This window comes from Aplysia californica, unplaced genomic scaffold (assembly GCF_000002075.1).
Source record: "Aplysia californica isolate F4 #8 unplaced genomic scaffold, AplCal3.0 scaffold00067, whole genome shotgun sequence".
NCBI classification, from domain to species: Eukaryota; Metazoa; Mollusca; class Gastropoda; order Aplysiida; family Aplysiidae; genus Aplysia; species Aplysia californica.
In genome coordinates, this window is record NW_004797337.1 from 1320209 (window position 1) to 1340966 (window position 20758).

The following is a 20758-nucleotide window of genomic DNA, read 5'->3' on the forward strand; positions in this document are numbered from 1 at the left end:
CTCTCTCTTTCTCTCTCTCTCCTTCCTCCACACCCCCCCAACCCATCCCGAATTACTCACCCCTCCCCAACTCCCTTCCATGAGAGAGATAAAGGTCTATAAAAAATGTGCTAATCTCGCCTGGCGTTCACAAAACAATGCCCTCATTTTGAAGGCACTCGCCTCTCTCGTAGCCGCTGTTTTTTGTTGTTGTTTTTTTAAAATCGATTCGGTCAACATTATCGGCATCTGGAGGGGAATCCTTTCCGTAGACTCATGCTGTAGACTAGCTCTTCAGTTCGTGTAACAAGAATCAAGATTGGTTATGGGAAGTGAAGATGCTTCTCCACCTCATTAAAAGTAGGTTGATGGAATTCGTCTTTCTCCTCGGACGAGCGGCATTCTCATAGTTTTATAACATTTTGTTTTTGCAATAGCTAATGAAGTGTGTAGTGGTTGTGTTGTGTGTGTGTGTGTGTGTGTGTGTGTGTGTGTGTGTGTGTTTTCTGCTAATATAATTTGAGATAATTGGGTTTCATAACTCTGTCGACATATCTTTTGATAAACGCATGTTAGCTCAAATTTTAATTATATCAGTCTCGCTTGGTCTCAAATCTTAATTTACCTTCGAAATAGATTTTTCTGCTTGATTTTTGTGTCAGTTTCAGAACTCTGCATATTGAGGCAATGAATGGCGAGTGCCAGATTCTTTCGTGGACTAATTAATTTCTTTCAACCGTTCATAATAATTTGTGAGAAATCGTTGGAGTGTGACGTTAATACGATGTATCGTTGCCAGGCGCTAATTCGTACATTGCGCGATTGAACTGATATAGCCCGTTTGGGAATGGCAGAATATGTGTGCGAATAGTCTGCTGGCATATTAAAAACTTCCGGGGTCAAGTTTTCATCAGCCTGCAGGGTCATTCATTCTCATCCCGGAGACAGTGAGGAAAAACAAACCGGGTTTGCCGAGGTTAAGATGACATAGACCCATGCATCATGTCGAGGACAAGTATATATAATATCCTGCAGTCCTTTACGAAGTCCTATAATAAGTCGATGCTCAGATCAGCCGTTTCTTCAGTATCTTTTCGTAAGGTAATAATAGAGGCTGGGTCTAGGTCTACTGCTACTCGCGGAAGGTCTAGCAACAAGAGGCTTTCCAAGGCCTGCTCAACTCGTCTGAAGTTTGAAGCCCTGCTCACTCGAGTAATTTAGGAACACCACCATGTCACTGACTTATTTGTTGAAGAATGCACATTTTATTTTTTAAATTTAAAATGTCACCAATGTGCTCGGGAAAGGCTTAGCCCACCCTTATTTGACTGATTGTGTTGTTGGAAGGTTTTAGTTTTCATCGACCTCCGTGATGAACGTTGCGAGTTTGTGAGGTCTGTTGCTAGAATTATAAACTGCCACTATTTTCACAATTGCAGTGCAGTTCCAGTTTTCTTGTCATAATAATGTATTATGAATAAGAGGGACATTGCTTGAAATTCTTTTCTTTTTTTTCAGGCGAAAGATCTATTGAAAAGTCTCAGTGTCAAGTTTGAAGCTGTAGAGGTGGACAAGACAGGTGAGTGCTAGGAATGACATGTATGTAAGGTAACCGTTTGTATTGTTAGCACGAGTTAACACTTTGCTGCCTCATCTCGCCGATTGGCGATGTTTACCACCCAGTTTCTTTGGATTTTCCCCGAAATATGATGGTAAAGTGTTTTTTAAGTCTCTCATGGTCGGTAAGATTGAAGAATACCGGACCAGCGGACTGACTTAGCCTTAGCCTAGATCTATGTCTCAACCTTAGGAATTCATAATTTTCCCGTTTTAAAAATCTCTCAATGGAGAATCTCGGACCGGTAGATCTATTTTAGGATGAAATGGTAAAACTTTTGGGGAAAAAAAGGGTGATATTTTCCTCTGAAGTGTCGTGCCTTTTTCAAGCAATAGATCTATGTTTTAGGACATTTGATTTATGTAGTGTTATAAATATAGCGACGTTGTCTTCTGATTATCATTATTGCCATGTCAGTAATTATCTATTTGTTAACCAATGATTTGTAATGGGCTTTTTAATTAAATTTTTTTTTTACAGAAAAGGGCCCAAAGTACCAGACTGCTTTACTGGAATTGTCTGGCCAGAAGACTGTCCCAAATATATTTATCCATGGACAGCATATAGGCAAGTAGTAGTCCTTGTTTTTGATGTTCTTCCTATTTTAAAAAATGTTTCTCTATTCCAGCCTTTGGTAAAACCATTACTGTGTGTAAATTGTTGCCTTTCTTTAAAAAAAAACATTTAAAGATTTTAAAAATAATATATTCATTGTGATTATATATTTTTGTTCATCTACTGTATTTGGTTTTATTAATGGTTTCTCTTAATAGTGGCCAGGAAACTGGTAATGATACTGCTATTAATCAAAGATAGTACATAACAAGATGGGCCACTTCTCTCTTTGAGCCAATTAAAAAAGTGTCCTCAAAATTTGGTGGCGCCCTCTTCACAAAAGCGCACTCTTTGCGAACAGAGTTACCCTACTTGAGTTTTAAAAAATCAAAGTGAAACTAGCAAGTTTTGGGATAAATTTCGGAAGAACGCTTTTTTAAAATGGTTACGCTGACAAAAAACCTCTTCCGGAGGAATGGGTGATGGTTTTCTTTGTTTAATTTGACTTTAGAATGAAAGGCGAGAGGTCATTAAAATATAAAAAACCTAAAACTCCGCACTGAACGTACCCGAACTGCTGATGAACAGCAGTCGATCTGCGCACGCAAGGAGGTGCTATTCCTATTCTTCTTCCGCAAAAACGAAAGAGAGCTTCAAAACAGACTGCAGCGCCATCTGAAGCAAAGAGCATACTTCCTGCGGACACCTTTTTGGCTGAGTGGCCCATCTTGTTATTTACTATCTTTGTATTAATCTATCATATAGATACTGAGAACAAAGGCACATAATAGTATCAAACATCTATCGTCCTTATCTCCCCTTCTTCTTTTTTATGTTTGTTACTCTCTTGTAACACCTGCTCCTTCTTTCCTATCAAACATCTATCGTCCTTATCTCCCCTTCTTCTTTTTTATGTTTGTTACTCTCTTGTAACACCTGCTCCTTCTTTCCTATCAAACATCTATCGTCCTTATCTCCCCTTCTTCTTTTTTATGTTTGTTACTCTCTTGTAACACCTGCTCCTTCTTTCCTATCAAACATCTATCGTCCTTATCTCCCCTTCTTCTTTTTTTATGTTTGTTACTCTCTTGTAACACCTGCTCCTTCTTTCCTATCAAACATCTATCGTCCTTATCACCCCCTCCTTCTTTTTTATGTTTGTTACTCTCTTGTAACACCTCTAATCTTCTGGTGCTCATATGACCTTATGCAGTTGCGAGGGCCGTAAAATCTCTACGAGGCAAAAGACCCCAAAACAATCTAATCTTCTGGTGCTCATATGACGTTATGCAGTTGCGAGCGCCGCAAAACCCTCTACTAAAACTAAATACTTGTGAAAGTTAGACTAGTTGAGTATAATGTGAATATTATTGATTTTCTTGAATGAAAAAATTTCTAGACTCTTGTGTTGCATATATGTGATTTATGTTTTAATGCTTTATGCATGGGTATGGACTGTCTCTGTGGGTGGTTGAAGGGTGCCACTGGTGGTCAGTTATTCTTCTCTACTTTCCCTCTGATGCGTCTGTCTGTCTGTCTGTCTGTCTGTCTGTGTGTCTGTCTGTCTGTCTGTCTGTCTGTCTGTCTGTCTGTCTGTCTGTCTGTCTGTTTGTCTGTCTGTCTGTCTGTTCCCAGCTTTAAATGACCATTATAATTTTGTGTCAGTGTGCTTCTCTTTACTCAAACAGAGTGGACCCGTTTTATGTGATAAGATTGTTTGAATTACTTTTATGTCTTAGGTGGATGCGACGATCTGATGAGTGCTCACTGTAGTGGACAGCTGACGGAAATGATTCAGAACAAGGCAGCCCTGGTCAAGTACGACTACGATCTTGCTGTGATAGGAGGTGGATCAGGAGGTCTGGCTGCTGCAAAGGTAATATCGGGGCTGTTGTTGATTTTTTTTTATACTGCATTTGTGAAAAAGTTATTTTCACTGAAATCCATTTTCAAATCATAAGAGGAGTACAGTTGTTACTCTCTGCGTTCATTTTCTGTTTAACCCCATATCATCAGTTGTTTCTGTTCACGACCACTTGATGAACACTGGTGACTGGCTTTTGTCGTTTACTGGTTAACCGCTCCGTCATAGCACCCAGAAGACCTGAGTTCGATTCCTCTGTGGGGAACATTTTTAATTAAGTATTTAAGTCTATCTGCTTGGACGTTGTATCCCTTTCAGCCCAGTTTGGCCATGACAGGCAGGGTCGAAGCCCACCTCCTTCAATGAATATGGAATTACTAAAAGGCTATTAAATGTAATAGTAATAAATAATGAATTACATTTCCCTTACAAGTTTACTCTCTGAGCTCTGTTTACTGTGTCTTAGGTATTAATTTTTTTTTTTAGCACTGGTGTGAATGTTCTGTATATTTTGTTTCACCAAACAGGAAGCAGCAGCTTTAGGGAAGAAAGTGACGTTGTTTGACTTTGTGAAACCGTCTCCACCAGGAACAACATGGGGTAAATACTGCTAACATTAACTTTTTATAACAGGGTAGCTGTTTTTTTTATTTTGGACTTTAAAGAAAAAAAATGTTTGAAAAGTAAATATGTAGATGTTCTTGCTCTTAAAGTAGCTATTTTGTCAAACCTTGTTGATTTTTAGACAATACTGTTTTAGAGGAGATAAGGGAAGCTCGGAGAGGAAGAGGAGAGCTGGGAAGATTTGAGTGGAGTGTCAAAAGTTGGGTCAGAGGTCGTCTTAACCAACAGGAAGCTTCACAAGAGTGTGTAAGGGGAGAAAAACTACCAGACCTGGACAATCTGTGTCACTACGAACCAGTCAAGACGGCTTTTTTCATCATGCCTTTGTTTGCATTACTGTTAAATTTGCTTGGATATAACCCCTGTCCTTAGCACCCCAGGGAGGAAGACGATCCATGATCATATTACAAATTTTAAAGCCAGACTACTAATTTTTTTATCTGCTGATTACTAAAACATATGCTGGTAGGTGGACAGCCCTGTGTCATCAGTATATGATCATGTTTTTCATGTTTCTAAAACTTCTTTTTTTATTCTCAGGTCTAGGAGGAACCTGTGTAAATGTGGGGTGCATTCCCAAGAAGCTTATGCACAGAGCGTCCATTTTAGGTGAGATTTAAGGGATTCAAAGAAAATTTGTTTGTTTGGGTTTTTTTTGTTGCATTTTGATGTCAGCACTTGAGTATGTGTTCTGTAAAAAAAAATAATTGGGAAATTGATATTGAAAATTATGAAAGTTATGTTACTTGCTAATCAACTTAAAGACAATTTTCCTGTACCTTATTATATATGTAAATATAGACTTGACAAAATTACTAGATTCTTTTCAGGGCTCTTATGTGCAAAGTCTATATTATAACTTTAACTCCTACTCTATGTGGAAATTCATGATTTTATAGCTTTCCTGTCACACTGCACGAACCAAAGAACCAGAATTCTTCCTAAGGCATTGTTTTTTTTTTCTTCCCTCCCCTTCCTTTTTTTGTCCTTGTATTCATCTTTTTCTTGTATTTTGTTTCAGGAGAGGATTTACATGATGCAAGAGAGTTCGGATGGGAGGTGCCAGAGAAAGGTTTGACTTTTTAAAAAAGGAATATATATATTTTTCATAGCTTATTTTTTTGCTGTTGTGCAGTCCCATGTCTTGTTTTACTGTCTACTTTCAGCAAATTTTCACAGTATTACTTTTGAGTCGGTCTTGATTCCAGTAATCTCTGTTACTTTTAGAACTGGGTTTTTAAAAATATGCTCTTTCATCAGTTCGAATGATGGAAACTTATGAAATAGTGGAATATGAACAATGAGTTTCTTCTTCATGAGTTGTATAGATATGTAATTGATTTTTTTCCATCAGTTTTGGGACCTAGGCTGGTTTATGTCTTGTGCTAATAATGGCTAAAGCTGAAGTTATACTGGAATATGAATAGTGCAACAATTAAGGTACATTTTAAAGTTGGTTTGATATTGGAATTTATACTAGATTGTTCGTGTCTTATAGAATTTCATTGGTCTTATTATTCATATATATATATATATATTCATATATATATATATATATATATATATATATATATATATATATATATATATATCTGTAATCGTATCAGAGAACAATATGCCTTTTATTTTTCTTTTCTTCCAGTAAACCACAACTGGCAAAAGATGAGAGAGGCAGTTCAGGTAAGTGACAGCTCATATTATTGTATTTATAAATGTTTAGTCTCAGAGTGGGTGGTTAGCGGGTGCTCTGGTGTTGTTTGCTCCTTTTTCCCCATCAAACATGTATTGTTCATGTCTCAGCTCCTTTATGCTTGTGTTTGGTACTCTCTAGTTATACCTCTCTTCTTTGACACTTATGTGACCAAACTGTGTTGCAAATGCAGTAAAACTCTGATTAAAACATAAAACAAAGTCCCAGGGTTTTTCCCCCCATTGGAGGCATAAAAACGTCAACATTTAAAATAGAAACTATTTTTTAATCTTTGTTTTAAAATAAATGTATCATATTGCCCAATATGTATTAAAAGATTGAATAAATCTTTAGTTGCGAAAGGAACCAACTTTTTTCGCGCGCTCATATGACCGTATGCAGTTGCGAGCACCTTACGGTTCTTACTAAAACGAATAAATCTTTGACATTTTTGTTGTCCTCAAGTGAACTGTCTTTCTTTGATGTTTTCAGGACCACATAGGATCGATGAACTGGGGCTACAGGGTACAGCTGAGAGACAAGAAAGTCTCCTACGTCAATGCCTATGCACAACTTGTTGACCCGCACACTATAAAGGTTTGTCTAGCCTGAAGGCCTTCATTTCTTTATGGAATTTTTTTTTTCAGATTTGAATGCATCAAAAATTCTTCAATGTGTATTAGTGGTCTGAGTGCAAAAATGCTGGATGTGTTTTAGAATGTGTTTGGTAGTTTGGTTTTTTTTTTTGCTTCATGCATCTTGTTTTGTAATTAATTTCAAGATAAATTGCCTCTGTGTTTAGTCCACATGTATAATTTGCTGACCCCTGCAGTCAAGTAAGTACTGCTTGTGAGTAGAATATCATATATTAATGTGCACGTTTAGAGCTAAAATCAAGGCGGATGGTGAGTTACAACAAAAGCAGAATTTCCAAGAGAGCTAAGTTCTAATTTCAGGCAGAAGAAAACTATACTCGTAAGTTGTCGACTTGCGTAGAATCAACTGTGTCTTCTCAATGAAGATGTCTAATAATTACACTAGACGCTAGTGTGAGAGTGATTAAAAAAAAAAGGGTTTTTCCTTCTCTTTCTGCAGGCGACAAAAAAGAACAAGCAGGAAGTGACAGTGACTTTTGACAAAGCCATTATTGCGACAGGAGAGCGACCCAGATACCCTGACATTCCTGGTGCAAAGGAGTACTGTATAACAAGGTGACATTTTTCACATGTTATAGATATATTGTAGGAGCTGACAGAATGAAAAGGTACAGGATGAGTTGTGGTTTAACTGTAATCATGGGTGGTTAGAGGGTGCTCTGGTTTGGTTTGCTCCTACTTTCCTATCAAGCATCTATTGTCCTTATCTCTCTTTCTTTTCTTTTTATGTTACTCTCCAGTAACACTTTTAATCTTTGGCACTTATATGACCTAATTTTGTTGATGTGAGTGTGGTAAAACTCTTACTAAAACTTAAAGAAAAATAAAAACTCAAGTAACTATTATCGCAGTAACTGCACGCACAGTGAAGTTACATCTCTATGTTGTATTTGATTCCAGTGACGATCTGTTTTCGCTGCCCTACTGTCCCGGCAAGACGCTGTGCGTGGGCGCCTCGTACGTGTCCCTGGAGTGTGCGGGCTTCCTGGCCGGCGTTGGTCTGGACACCACTGTCATGGTCCGCTCCATCCTGCTGAGAGGGTTTGACCAGCAGTGTGCCGAGATGATCGGCTCCTACATGAGCAAACACAACGTCAAGTTTGTCAGAGGGGCTGTTCCTACCAAGGTGTGTGAAAGTTTACGGATGGGCACTCATAAAATATGACCTATTTGGGTTGCAAGTACCATTAAGCACTTACGAAAAAAACGAAACAAAACAGAAATGTTTAATGGTGGATTCATCGGCGATTTTTTGGCGTGGTGAAGTCTTTGTTGTGCAGTAGATCTCTGGTCTAGATTATCAAGAGTATGCAGTTAAACTGCTCTAATGTCCACCTGTCCAAGACAATGACCTGTACAAATGACAACAGCCCACTTCTCCTGTTATCACTTTTCTTTAGAGTTTACACTGTCCAAGGGGGCTTTCGTGGCCTAGAGGTTAAGGTGTTGGCCTCTCATTCAAAGGTCCTGGGTTCGAATCCGGGTAGCCACCTAAAAATTTTCTTCTCTAAAATTGTCTCCTTTCACCTCCTTTCCTGCTCTCTAGCAATGTTCTGTTGTCTGCTTTCATTTCCACTTTCTGTCCCCACCCCCTCACCTCCTTTACCCCCTCCTCTGGGCTCCTGACTCTTTCTGCAGCCTTTCTACTGCTACTCCTTGGCTCCTCCTTACTGCTGTCTTTCTGCCACACCCCTGATCTTCTGGTAGGAAAGATCTACACCTAGCCTTCTCGGACAAGGGCGAAAAATCTCGGAGGGCCCGTGTGCAAGTTGCGCACGTTAAAGATCCCTTGGTGGTCTAAATTCGATAAGAGTAGGCTTCGGCCGCCACCCGGGCAAAATTCAAAATTTCCTACCAACTGAAAATATTAGGTGTGTCCCGCGCGCTCATATGACCTATGCAGTTGCGAGCGCCGTAAAACACTATAAAAACAAAACAAACACTGTCCAAGAGGAACACCTGTCTAAGATGGCCACTTTTCTCCTTGACAATGTTTGGTCGTCTTGAACAGGTTTGACAGTATTTGTCTTTGTATTTGTGGGTTGGACTGATGGATTCAGTTTGTGATAGTCTTCTATTGTTAGCTGAGTTTTGTTTTTCAAAGCTGGGGCATTCAGTATCTGTTGTGCTGGTTTCTTCATACATTGATTTAAAAACTGAAGAGTGTGATAGAAATTTAAAGATTGGTAGAGAAAGAATGGATCAAAATTTAAGTAGCAAGTACTTCGTTCCTTTGTCAAAATGTCGTTACAGGCTTGCATCGTGAAAGAATATGTGGTATTGTTTCAGATAGAGCCTGCGGTAAAGAAATGTTTTACTTGCACAAGAGTACACGGCCGATCTATAGTGAGCCGTGTTTCTGTTAGATTGAGCTTGTAGAGTTTATTGATGGTGTTTTCTAGATTGTTTTTTCTCATGGTTGCGTCGTTAGTTGTGAGTTCTTGTTTGATATGTTAAAATTGCACTGGGCTGCGTCATGCCTTTAAAAAATAGTCATACCTCGATATTTATGGATAGTAAAACTTGGTTGTTGAAAACAGAGATTAGTAGTCACTGTTGCTATAATTGTCTTTTATGTTTTTATTCATAAAGACAGTGTAAGATTTTCAGAGCTTTTGTTTGAAAGGCGTCCAATCATTTTCAACCACTTTCCTTATAATAATGTAACACTAAAATAGTTTTTTTTTTTTTTTTGGGAAACGTGATGGTGTGATTTCACTTGTGGGAAGAGGGACGTTCATCATGCCGCGATGGCTGGCCACATGCTTTGTGGTTACATATTGCTACAGCTTCCTAATGAAGTAATTTTGCTGTGTGCTTTTACCCACTGATTTTGTATATTATTTTAAAATACTTCATTTGCATTGTTCAATTTGTTGTTTGGCTGTCAAACATCTATCGTCCAGATCTCTCCTCCTTTTTTTGTGTTTGTTACTCTCTTGTAACACCTAATCTTTGGCATTTGTATGACCTTATTGTGTTGCTAGTGCCGTAAAATTCTTACTAAAACTAAAGACCAGGTTGGACTGTATCTGGTTTTTATGTTGAATGTGTCTCTTGGCCATTGTTTCAGATTGAGCAGATCGAGGAGGGATCACCAGGAAGGTACAGGGTGACGGCTCGCACCACAGACGGCCAGGAAATTGTGGAGGAGTACAACACTGTAAGCTGTTCTCTTCTTGATTGTTGTTTTCCTCTTGTTTTTGCTGTTGTTGTTGAATTGCCTTTGTGGTTATTAATTAGACATACTTTCTCTTTTTTTGTTGTGGTTATTTGCATTTTAATGAAAGTACTACAGTGGAAACCTGATATGACAGGGATGGTGGGAGTAGAGAAAATGTCCTGTTATACCCGATCCCTGTTAAATCAGAAATGCAAGGAAAGTAAGCTTTTGTGGACTAATCCGAATCCAGCTGTACTTATTCATGGGTCGTTTCCTTTGCCACAAGTACCCACGGACAGGGGTTTTGGCACCAACGTTCTCCTTGCCTCCTTAAACCACATCAGAAGAGCTTGTTCCACAGCATCTGCATTGGGTAGTCTCATCTTCTTTCGATCCAGAGCAAACTTTCCATTGGAGTATGCTGCCACTATCTTCTCTCTATCCTTGATAATGATGTGAATCGACCCTTGTGGAAAGTCGAACTGACGACAAATCTCTGCCAGTGGAGCTTGCTTTTTGTCAACAGTCTGGATTATTCCATATTTTTTTGTCAATTGAAAGGCATTTTCTCTTGCGCTTGACATCGTTGGTGACAGTAGACACATTACGTGTGCGTGTTGCTAGGTTTCGGGCTAGATCGAGGTCTGCAGCACACCGCAGCCCTCTCTCGCTTCAGACGCTGCGTGTGCTTGCAGTGGCAGGCTTGCATGGGCTTGCTCCATCACTGCGTTACTCTCTCTCTCTCTCTCTTACTTTTTACACATTGTTAACGAGCCTTTGTCCCTGCTATGTTATTGCCGATAACTTTTAATAGAGACAAAGAGTAGGAAAAATCGGGGATTTAAAATATCCCTGTTATTACTGGATCCCTGTTATTACCGGGCCTGTTATATATGGTTTCCACTGTAGAAGGTTCGCGGGTGCTCTTGTCCCTTCTTTAATACGAACTTATTTTTCTCTTTTTTTTTGTTTTTTTGTTTTTTTGTAGTGGTCACTTGCAACTCTGTGATAAAAAAACAAAAAACTGGGTGGTTCGCAGGTGCTCTTGTCCCTTCTTTAATATGAACTTATATTCTTGTTGTTGTTTTTTTTTTTGTAGTGGTTACTTGCAACTCTGTCATGAAAAAAACTGTGGGTGGTTTGCGGGTGCTCTGGTGTGGTTTTACTCCTTCTTTCCTATCATCAAACATCTATCGTCCTTATCTCTCCTCCTACTTTTTTGTGTTTGTTACTCTATTGTAGCACCTCTAATCTTTGGCACTTATATGACGTAATTGTGTTGCAAGTGCCATTAAGACTCTTACTTAAACAAATAAAATGAATTTCTTGTAGTGTTAACTTGCAACTCTGCGGTGAAAAAACTTACGTTCCAATTGAAATATTATTAAACATTCTTTTAAAGAATTGTGGAGTTCAATAAATTTGTTCGCTGCATGTGCAAAGTTATGTTTTCAACACTATAATATAGTGTTTTTGTGACAACACTAGTCAGTTTGGAAGAGATTGTGGGTGGTTGGCGGGTGCTCTGGTGTTGTTAGCTCCTTCTTTCTTGTTTAACATCTATCATTCTCATCTCTCCTCCCCCGTCTTTTCTTTGTACATTACTATCTAGTAACATGTTTATTCTTCTGAACTAATATGACCTTATTGTTTTGCAAATGTCGTAAAACTCATACTAAACCAGAAGAGAGTGCTGTTTGTTCACGCCAAACAAAATGGGTGGAAGATTGTGTGAGTGGTAAAAGATACTTATAATGCTAGCAGTTTGTAAATGGTTCTCAGGTTGTCAGTTTAACTAAGCAGGCTATCTTCTTTCTCTTCAGATTCTCCTTGCTATTGGCAGAGATCCCTGCACAAAAGGAATCGGCTTGGAGAATGCTGGGGTACAGCTCCATGACAAGTAAGTAATTACCACTGCAGGTAATTTTTTTACGCTTCCATTGACACAATTTAGATCATTTAGGAAGCAGGCTATGACCCTGTCTGTCAGAGCCAACTCAGGTTGTTTTTTGTTTTTACAGCGCTCGCAACTGCATAAGGTCATATGAGCGCGCGGGACACACCTAATATTTTCAGTTGGTAGGAAATTTTGAATTTTGCCCGGGTGGCAGCCGAAGCCTACTCTTATCGATTTTAGACCACCAAGGGATCTTTGATGTGTGCAACTTGCACACGGGCCCTCCGAGATTTTTCGGCCTTGTCCGAGAAGGCTAGGTGTAGATCTTTCCTACCAGAAGATCAGGGGTGTGGCAGAAAGACAGTAGTAAGGAGGAGCCAAGGAGTAACAGTAGAAAGGCTGCAGAAAGAGTCAGGAGCCCAGAGGAGGGGGCAAAGGAGGTGAGGGGGTGGGTGCTGAAAGTGGAAATGAAAGCAGACAACAGAACATTGCTAGAGAGCAGGAAAAAAGGTGAAAAAAGACAATTTTAGAGAAGAAAATTTTTTGGTCGCTACCCGGATTCGAACCCGGGACCTTTGAATGAGAGGCCAACACCTTAACCTCTAGGCCACGAGAGCTCCCAACTCAGGTTGAGTGGGTAGCAAGTTGCAAGCTTCCTAAAAGTGTACCCTGCTTTGAATTAAAAGTCACTGTCTGTGGGAGGGGCTCTGATCTGGTTTGCTCCTTCTTTCTTATCAAACATTTATGGTCTTTATTTCTCCTCTTTAATTTTTGTGTATATTACTTTCTTGTAATACCTGCAATCTTCGGCTCTTATATGATCTGACAATGTGGGTGGTTGGTGGGTGCTCTGGTGTGGTTTGCTCTTTCTTTCCTATCGTACATCTATCAATTTTTTCTCTCCCCCTTTTTAGTGTTTGTTACTCTCTTGTAACACATCTAATCTTCGGCACTTACATGACCTAATGTGCTGTTGCAGATGCTGTAATTTAAAACAAAAACATATGATCTTACAGCTTTACAAGAAGAATGTTTACTAAATAAAAAAAAAAAAAACCCTTTGTCTCCCTTCTTAGAACTCAGAGGGTACTTGTGGATGAGACGGAAGCGACCAATGTCCCCAGCGTGTATGCCATCGGAGACATTGGCGAGGGCAGACCAGAGCTCACACCGGTGGCTATTCAGGCCGGAAAGCTTTTGTCCCAGCGTTTGTTCAAGAATGCAAATGGCTCCTTGGTAAGGTTATAATGTGGTTGTTGCTTTCTTTGGGTCCTTTTTTTTGTGCTGCACACTGGGTAACATTGAAGCTTTTAAGCTAAGCCAACTGCCATAGCTTAGAAAAGATAGGGCTTATTGTACATAGTTTTGATGACATTAATAATTCTTGTGTGGAGTCAGTGCCTTTTCTCTTCTACTTATTGCCATGTAATAGTTAAAATAGTGCTGATTTTTTTGTTTGTTTTTTAGTTCAATTGTTGCTGTCGTCAGATGGAAAGGCTGCCATAAAAAAATAACTAATTTCATGAAAAGGCACTGGATGAAGCTGTCATATTCTGACTCAGGATGTTCCTCAAGTATTTCGCATTGTCTTGAAAACTTGCTTTTCTGAAATGGCATAAGCATTAGTTTATTAATTTCTATTTCTGGTAATAAGTGATAAGCGTGTGTTTGTCAAGTATGTTAGCTGTACAGTAGTACCGTGCAGAATGCAGATCTTGCTCTGGTCAGATTGCATAGATTCTTGGTTGGTGCCTTGATGTTTTCACTCCTTTTTTTCCCTATCAAACGTCTATGGTCTTCTTTATCTCTCCTCTTTCATATTTGTGTTTGTTACTTTCTTGGACCACCTGTAATCTTCGGGCACTTATATGACCTGATTGTATTGCAAGTGCCATAGAACGCTTGATAAATTTTAAAAAAACGTCAAACAAACATCACATGCTGCAGACTTTGTGATTGAAGTTTCTTTAGGCCATTCCCAAAAGGGGGACATTTTTTGTTCTTGCACAGTAGAATTGTAAATGGGCTGATTCGTCAATGTCACACTCATAACTGTGCCTGATCTACAACAGGGAACTGCTGCTTTTTCTTTCCTAATCCTTACTATTGTCATTTTTCCTCTACTTCTATTGTATGTTTGTCACTCTCTTGTGACCCAATATTTCTGGGGTGCCTTGATAGTCGAAGCAGAATTTGTGCTGTTGAAGCTATAGAGGTGAAGAGAGTAAGTCTGATTCCCTGTTAGGACTTCTCTGTTGACATCCACCCCTTGGCGCTCATATGACCTTGTGCAGTTGCGAGCGCTGTAAAACCTCTACTAAAAGAAAAAAAAAAGACTTTGTGACGAAAAATAATTAACTTTTCCTCAATAGGATGTAAAGCGGTCAAAATGGAGATGGGCTTTACCATTTTCTTCACCTAAAGCTCCAACTGTTCCATTGGTATCAAAACTTCAGTTTGAATTTAACATAAACTTTCAAAGAAATAATTTTTGTTTTACACTATGAGTTGTGCTTGCTCAGTGAGGCCCTGTAATGAATTATTTGAAGTTCATTCATTTATACAGTTGAGAAAAGCAGCTATTTTTTTTAAGCTGGAAAAATTGTGTTTTGGTTGAAAAGTGGCACATATTTTTTATGGCCTTTTTCATTTTTGGTCCTCTGCCTGTGAATAGGACAGTTTATTCTGTTATAAATGCAACTGCTCATATTCATATATGTTACTTTTTTGTTTTATGAGTAACGTCTCTTTTTAACTTTCGGGATTCTGTTTGTGTATCATGAATTTTTATTGACAGTTCAGTGCTTACTGAGAGAGTTTACAAAGATTTTTTTCACCTTTTCTTGTTTGATGAAATTAGTATATGTTCCTCAGAATGTTTTGGAACTGTTGTATTAGTGGCTTCAAAACACCAGTGAGCTTGAGTCTTAAAAATTCACACCAGTGAGCTTGATTTTTAAAAATCTTTGCTCTTCAAAAAAAATTTTTCTGTGCATTTTTGAAGAAAGGTTATGTCTTGCTTGTGTGTGAATGCTACTTTTCCTCATGTTAAAACAGGCTCGAAAAGTATCGGGGGGAAAAATTATTTGTTTGCTTATAATGAAGGTGAAGGCTGCTATAAAATGTAGGCCTTCCCTTTTTTTTTTGGTGCTGCACATTGAAGCTTTTAAGCTAAGTCAACTCAAATGCCATAGATTAAAAAAGATAGGGCTTATTGTAGATAGTTTTGATGACATTAGTCATTTTTATTGTGTGTGGAGTCAGTGCTGTAGTTGAGTCCTATGGCTACCATTTTGTCGGAATACATAAGTGGTATAGTGATATATGTATTGCCTGTCTTTTCTATTCTCTCCTGTATCGGTATACTAGTTCTCTGCTCTTCAGTTTGTAAGTTTGAGAGAATTGTTTGTGGGGCGGTTGGTGGGTGCTTTGGTGTGGTTTGCTCCTTGTTTCTTCTCAAACATGTATTGTCCTCATCTCTCCTCCATCTTTTTTGTGTTTGTCACTCTCTTGCAACACCTCAAATCTGTGGCACTTATGTGACCTAATTGTGTCCCAAGTACGGTAAAACGCTCACTGAAGCAAGAGAATTCTTTTGAGCTGTGCGGGAGTTTGTCATTATTTCTTGAATTGTTAGTTGTTGTTTGATGAAGCATAGAAATGTGTTTGAATTCAGTATAGGCACTCTTTCCTTCTAAATAATGCCTACCCGGTACATAAATCTATAAATGTGAAAGTTATTTTTGGTTTGTTTTGTGTGCAGGTTGACTACAGAAACATTGCAACAACTGTGTTCACCCCATTGGAGTATGGGTGCATTGGCTACTCAGAAGAAGCTGCTATTGAACAGTTTGGAGAGGAAAACATTGAGGTATGGCTAGAGAATCTTTTCAGCTCACAAACAAGCATCGGCCGTGGTGCTCTATTGTCTCATGTCTGGCTTTAGTAGTTCTGGGAATGCACAAAAGTTCTTTCAATTAGAAAGTCAGTCAGTTGTCTTTTATAGAGGGCACACACTTTTGTTTTGTGGTCTCATTTTGTTCTTGAATTGAAATGGTAACATGTTAGTCACCACAAGAATATTGGTCGGATGTCGTTAGTCCTTGGGATGAGATTTTGCCGAATAAAGTTTAAAAAAAAAAAAATCAATTTATGATGGAAAATGAGTTCTAATCTTCATTGATTTGGTATGTTCTGAGAATAGAATACTTGAAAAATATCAGGAAATGTGTTTTTGAAAAAATAATCTGACATCACCTGTTCTGATGCTGTCGTTGTTATCGATTGAGAATTCTGATGTTGTCAGTGAGATATGAATAGGTCGGTGAAAATTGTTTCAAGCAACGGGAATAAGTATATTTGTTCATAGCTATGATAAAATAAAGTTCCTTAAATAAATCTCAACAGCAGAACCATCCTACCATTTCTCAATGGAGATTCGTATGGGTTATTTTTTAATTTTTAATTTTTTTTTAAAACCTTAGAATTGACGGATTGAAATTCTCTTCCCCCCCCCCCAGTGTGTGAGAATTGTTTTATTTTTCTTCATTTTTTCTTTTCCCCAGGTGTACCACAGCTACTTCATGCCTCTTGAGTGGACCGTTCCTCACAAGGAAGAGAACACTTGCTATGCAAAACTGATCTGCAACATAGCTGACAATGTAAGTCATTTGGGTGGTGAATTGGTTTGTACTTGATAAGGATCTTTTCATTGCACTGGAAATTGTTTTTGATGTAAAATCTGCACGTACTGTACTTTAAAAAATAATAACAGCATAGGGAAGGATATACAATGAGACATCATTTTCAGATTTCTTTTTTTTTTTATAGTATAGGGATAGGAAATGGTGAAACAGTAGTCTGAAAAGTTTTAAGAAACAAGGTTCTGTGGATATGCTTTCTCCAAAGGCGCTAAAATTGAATGTTCATTCATGGTGGAGTAAAGATGGTCAGGTTTTCACTTTAAAAAAAAAGACTTGACTTAAAAAAAAAAAAATAATTAAGAAACTTCAGTAACATTTTATTTCTTTGGCCTATGTTTTCTTTGGCATTTTCTTTTTCATAATGTACTCCCAGTTTTATTTCAACTGTAGTCATAATTGTTCTAAATTGATCATTGTTCCAGGAACGGGTGATAGGCTTCCATGTGCTTGGGCCAAATGCAGGGGAAATCACTCAGGGCTACGCCGTGGCCATGAGGAAGGGTGCCACCAAGGAGGACTTTGATGCCACCATTGGCATTCATCCGACGTGCAGTGAGGTACGAATTTTTTCTTTTTCTTTTTTATATTTTGAGTCAACTCGTTTGTTAACGAATGTCCAGACATTGAAGTGAAGAAAGAAATTTTTTTTTTTTTTTTGGGTTCGGAGCTTGTCATTTTGTTTTGGGCAGATTATTATAGTATGAAATCATCTGTTGCGCATATTCTGAAAAAGTAAGTAAGAAGATTGCTTTTTTTAAGGCTTAATTTTGTGAATCCTTGACATTTTGAAATGTATTTAGCACTTGCTTCCAGCAAGTAAGAAAAATATTTCGACAGACATGTTTGGTAAAATATGTCACCATCACTTTGTTGCTCATAAGGCAAGGCATTTTGAAACGTTTGTTTTGTTTTGTTCCTCGCTGAGGATTTAACTTCCTTTGTAGTTTTTGTTTTCAATATTATCCTAGTGACAGTTTAAAGTTTAAAGGTATAAAACAAGTTTGGAATAATTTACCTGCATCGTCTGTCACTGTAAACGTCGTACCTGTACCTCATGTTTTGTTGCATCCAGTTCCTGTAACAAAAATATTTTGTCCCGAATTATTGACTGAATTTATTTGAAAATGTTGTTTGAACGAGTGTCTCTGTTTTCTCCACAGACTTTGACAACTCTCTCTGTGACCAAAAGAAGTGGCGCTTCTGCTGAAGTTACTGGCTGCTGAGGTTAATTTCCTACTGCTAAGCTGTAGCACACAGCAGTTGTGTTGGTAGAGAGAGGGAGGCGTAATTCATAATTCAGGTCTACAAATACCTTCTGCTACCCTCCAGGGTTGGAATTCGTTTTTCATACCAATGGGGGGGGTGGCAAAATCCGTTTTCTTTGGAATATCTAGAAAGGTATGTAGACCATGTCTCCCTGTTACCAACATGGCTGTAGTGCTACAGAAAGCAGTAGGGTTATTTTGTTTTCTTTTGAGGGAAAAACCCTTGTGTCGAGCACTCTTGTACGGGTGCTGTATGACGGTTCTTTCCATAAGCCTCGAGTCTTGGGGTGGATGGGACCCGACGCTGGCACATTGGTTCTTCTTGTTGGGAGAGTGGTTCTGCGACAGAAACTGATCCTGCGCATTCATCAAGTGTCCATGATGGCTGCATCGTGGCGACCTTGTGTGTGACTGTGACAAACGACGACAAGCTTGGAACGAATACTTTAATTAGAGGAGTTCTTTCCTCAGGCTTGCATGCTTTCTGACAGTGTTTTTCCTGAAAGCCGAGTGACGAATGATACACGACTGTTTGCGTATACCTCAATGAAGAGTTTCTCTCTCAGGACCACGGCTTATTTGATCCGCATATGTTTTGAATGTTATATCATGTTATGTGTGCAAGGGCTTCTATTACAGCCAGATTTGTGACCGTCCAAACTTGGATGTTGTCTGCTGGTTTTGATGGTCGTTGTGCACCTCTGAAAGAAGTGAGAATGTGTTACATACTGTCAAAAGAATGTCTGTGAGCTAGGTTTGTGAAAAGGTAACATGCTGGTGAAGTTTTTATCCATATTAACTCCGCATATGAGCGGCTTGTCATGAAAGGTAAATTGAGCAAAAGTATATACTCTTTTTTTGGGAGCAATTTATCGTGGATACTTTTTTTATGGTCTTTATTTTGACAAAATTTCCGGTCTTCGAAAAATATTGCTTTTGAACATCAGACATATGTCAGTTCTTTAGATGTGTGTAGAATCTGATGTCTTTACTTCTTTTATAATTCTGTAACTTTATCAAAGTAAAAAAAACCAAACTCCAGTTATGTTCTGGCCCTTGAATTTGATACAGCTAGCTGTAGCTGTAGCTCGTCATGGACAGGGTCAAAAGTTTTCGAGTGACTGTCTGATTGTTATTTCTATTACAAAAGGTTTTGCTACGGACTTGTCATACTGATGCATGAATTGTTAGGATAACAGAATTTATTTTTTTCATTTATTTAGATTTTTGGTTTCTTTTTTTTTTAAAGTTTCAGCTGTTGTTGTCGATGACTTTAGCTTCATTTGTGTAGTAAGCTTATTGAACAGGCAACTAGCCTTTGCTTGTTATAGTATTAATTTATTTTATTTTTTTGACAAAGATACAATAAAAGCAACGGTTGTTATTCCTTTACAATAAGGCACTCAGTTGTTCATGGTTGCGTTTTGCGATGGTGTTTTTCATCATATATCCATGTTTCAAGTTGGTGGGTGCTCTAGTGTGGTTGCTCTTTCTTTCCTATCAAACATCTATCGTCTTTATCTCTCCTTCTTTTTTTGTGTTTGTTACTCTCTCGTAACACTTCTAATCTCCCGGTACTTATAATGACCTGATTGTGTGTGTTGCAAGTGCCGTAAAACTCTTACTGAAAAATTGTTTTTGAGTCAGTATGCATCCTATCACCATCAACCGTTCATAGCCCAGTGAGACCATGCTGTTTTGAGTAGCATATGGTGAGTCAGTCGCTTTTAAGACAAGGGGGCTATCCCGAAAAATGCTGTTTTGAGAAAATCGAAGGTATAGTCTTTGCCCCTTGTTGAGTTTCTTTAAAATACCAGGAGAGTTTCCTCTATAACCAAACAAATATACCCACCAATGAAACCAAACTTCTCCTATAGGTAGGGCAAAGCCCACTTTTGGTGTAGGTCAAGATTTTTGGAAACCCATAAAATCTTGGTTTGCCCGCTTTTCCTAAAAAGCGACCAAATGTACTATACTCATTATATCTGGGAGAATGGGGAAGTGAGAGTTCAGCTTGTTAATTTATTTTAAGACCATCAGGAGTGAAAAAATGTAGGCACAGTGTGAGGTGAAAGTGTCAACAGTTATGTACCTGTGGTAGGGTTTTTTGTTTGTTTATTTTTGTGTTATTTTCATGTTGCAAATATTAACTTTAACAGTTTTTCAAACATTCTTTTAGTTTTAAATTCTCTCCATAATAGACACCGTTTTTAGTGTTTTTCAAATAGATCTGTAATGTTTCAAGTTCTTTTCTTTTTAGTAGTTTTCGTAGAAAGAAATATAATTGACATGGCTTTAATTAATGTCGTCACCGTCTTTGTCTAAAACCCTGGTGATGGGAAAAAATATCCTGATGCTGACGTGCCTGCATATAATATAACATCAACTGTTGATCAGTTTTGTTACTAAATATCCATTTTTGGGGGGTTATTTTACAACTTGTAATGAGCCATGCTGTTATTGCTTAGTAACTAGAAAGAGAATCTTTACCAAATTTTGTTATTATATTTCTTTAACAAGTGGTTCCAATTGGGGACTTTTATTGCATATATTATGAATGATATGAAAATTATATACCTTAGCAGAAAAAGGAAAGATGCTCTTTTAGTCCCTTTAGAACTTCAGTGAGATCAAGTAGCCTGGAAGCTTTGTCGATTTGAAAGATCTTGATGCATGTTTTGTTTCAACCAAAATCTGTTATATTTTCATGCACTTTAACATTAAACATAAAATTACACTCAAAA

General features: G+C 38.2%; 1 protein-coding gene across 3 annotated transcripts in view; it reads left to right on the forward strand.

Moving 5' to 3' along the window:
* The window catches only part of LOC101848733 (thioredoxin reductase 1, cytoplasmic), a 65929-nt gene extending 45171 nt beyond the window's left edge, over nucleotides 1-20758 (forward strand). For 2 of the 3 annotated variants that reach the window (XM_013079893.2, XM_035968557.1), the window contains 17 exons: nucleotides 1498-1558; nucleotides 2078-2164; nucleotides 3892-4028; nucleotides 4544-4616; nucleotides 5181-5249; nucleotides 5662-5712; nucleotides 6283-6320; nucleotides 6823-6927; nucleotides 7426-7541; nucleotides 7887-8112; nucleotides 10060-10149; nucleotides 11973-12049; nucleotides 13123-13282; nucleotides 15810-15917; nucleotides 16612-16707; nucleotides 17172-17306; nucleotides 17910-20758. In XM_013079893.2, coding sequence (XP_012935347.1) covers nucleotides 1498-1558; nucleotides 2078-2164; nucleotides 3892-4028; nucleotides 4544-4616; nucleotides 5181-5249; nucleotides 5662-5712; nucleotides 6283-6320; nucleotides 6823-6927; nucleotides 7426-7541; nucleotides 7887-8112; nucleotides 10060-10149; nucleotides 11973-12049; nucleotides 13123-13282; nucleotides 15810-15917; nucleotides 16612-16707; nucleotides 17172-17306; nucleotides 17910-17972 — 1692 coding nt within the window. In that variant the 3' untranslated portion in view covers nucleotides 17973-20758. Of the gene's footprint in view, nucleotides 1-887; nucleotides 1081-1497; nucleotides 1559-2077; nucleotides 2165-3891; nucleotides 4029-4543; nucleotides 4617-5180; nucleotides 5250-5661; nucleotides 5713-6282; nucleotides 6321-6822; nucleotides 6928-7425; nucleotides 7542-7886; nucleotides 8113-10059; nucleotides 10150-11972; nucleotides 12050-13122; nucleotides 13283-15809; nucleotides 15918-16611; nucleotides 16708-17171; nucleotides 17307-17909 lie in introns of those variants that run through there. The other variant, XM_035968558.1, reaches the window with a different exon arrangement.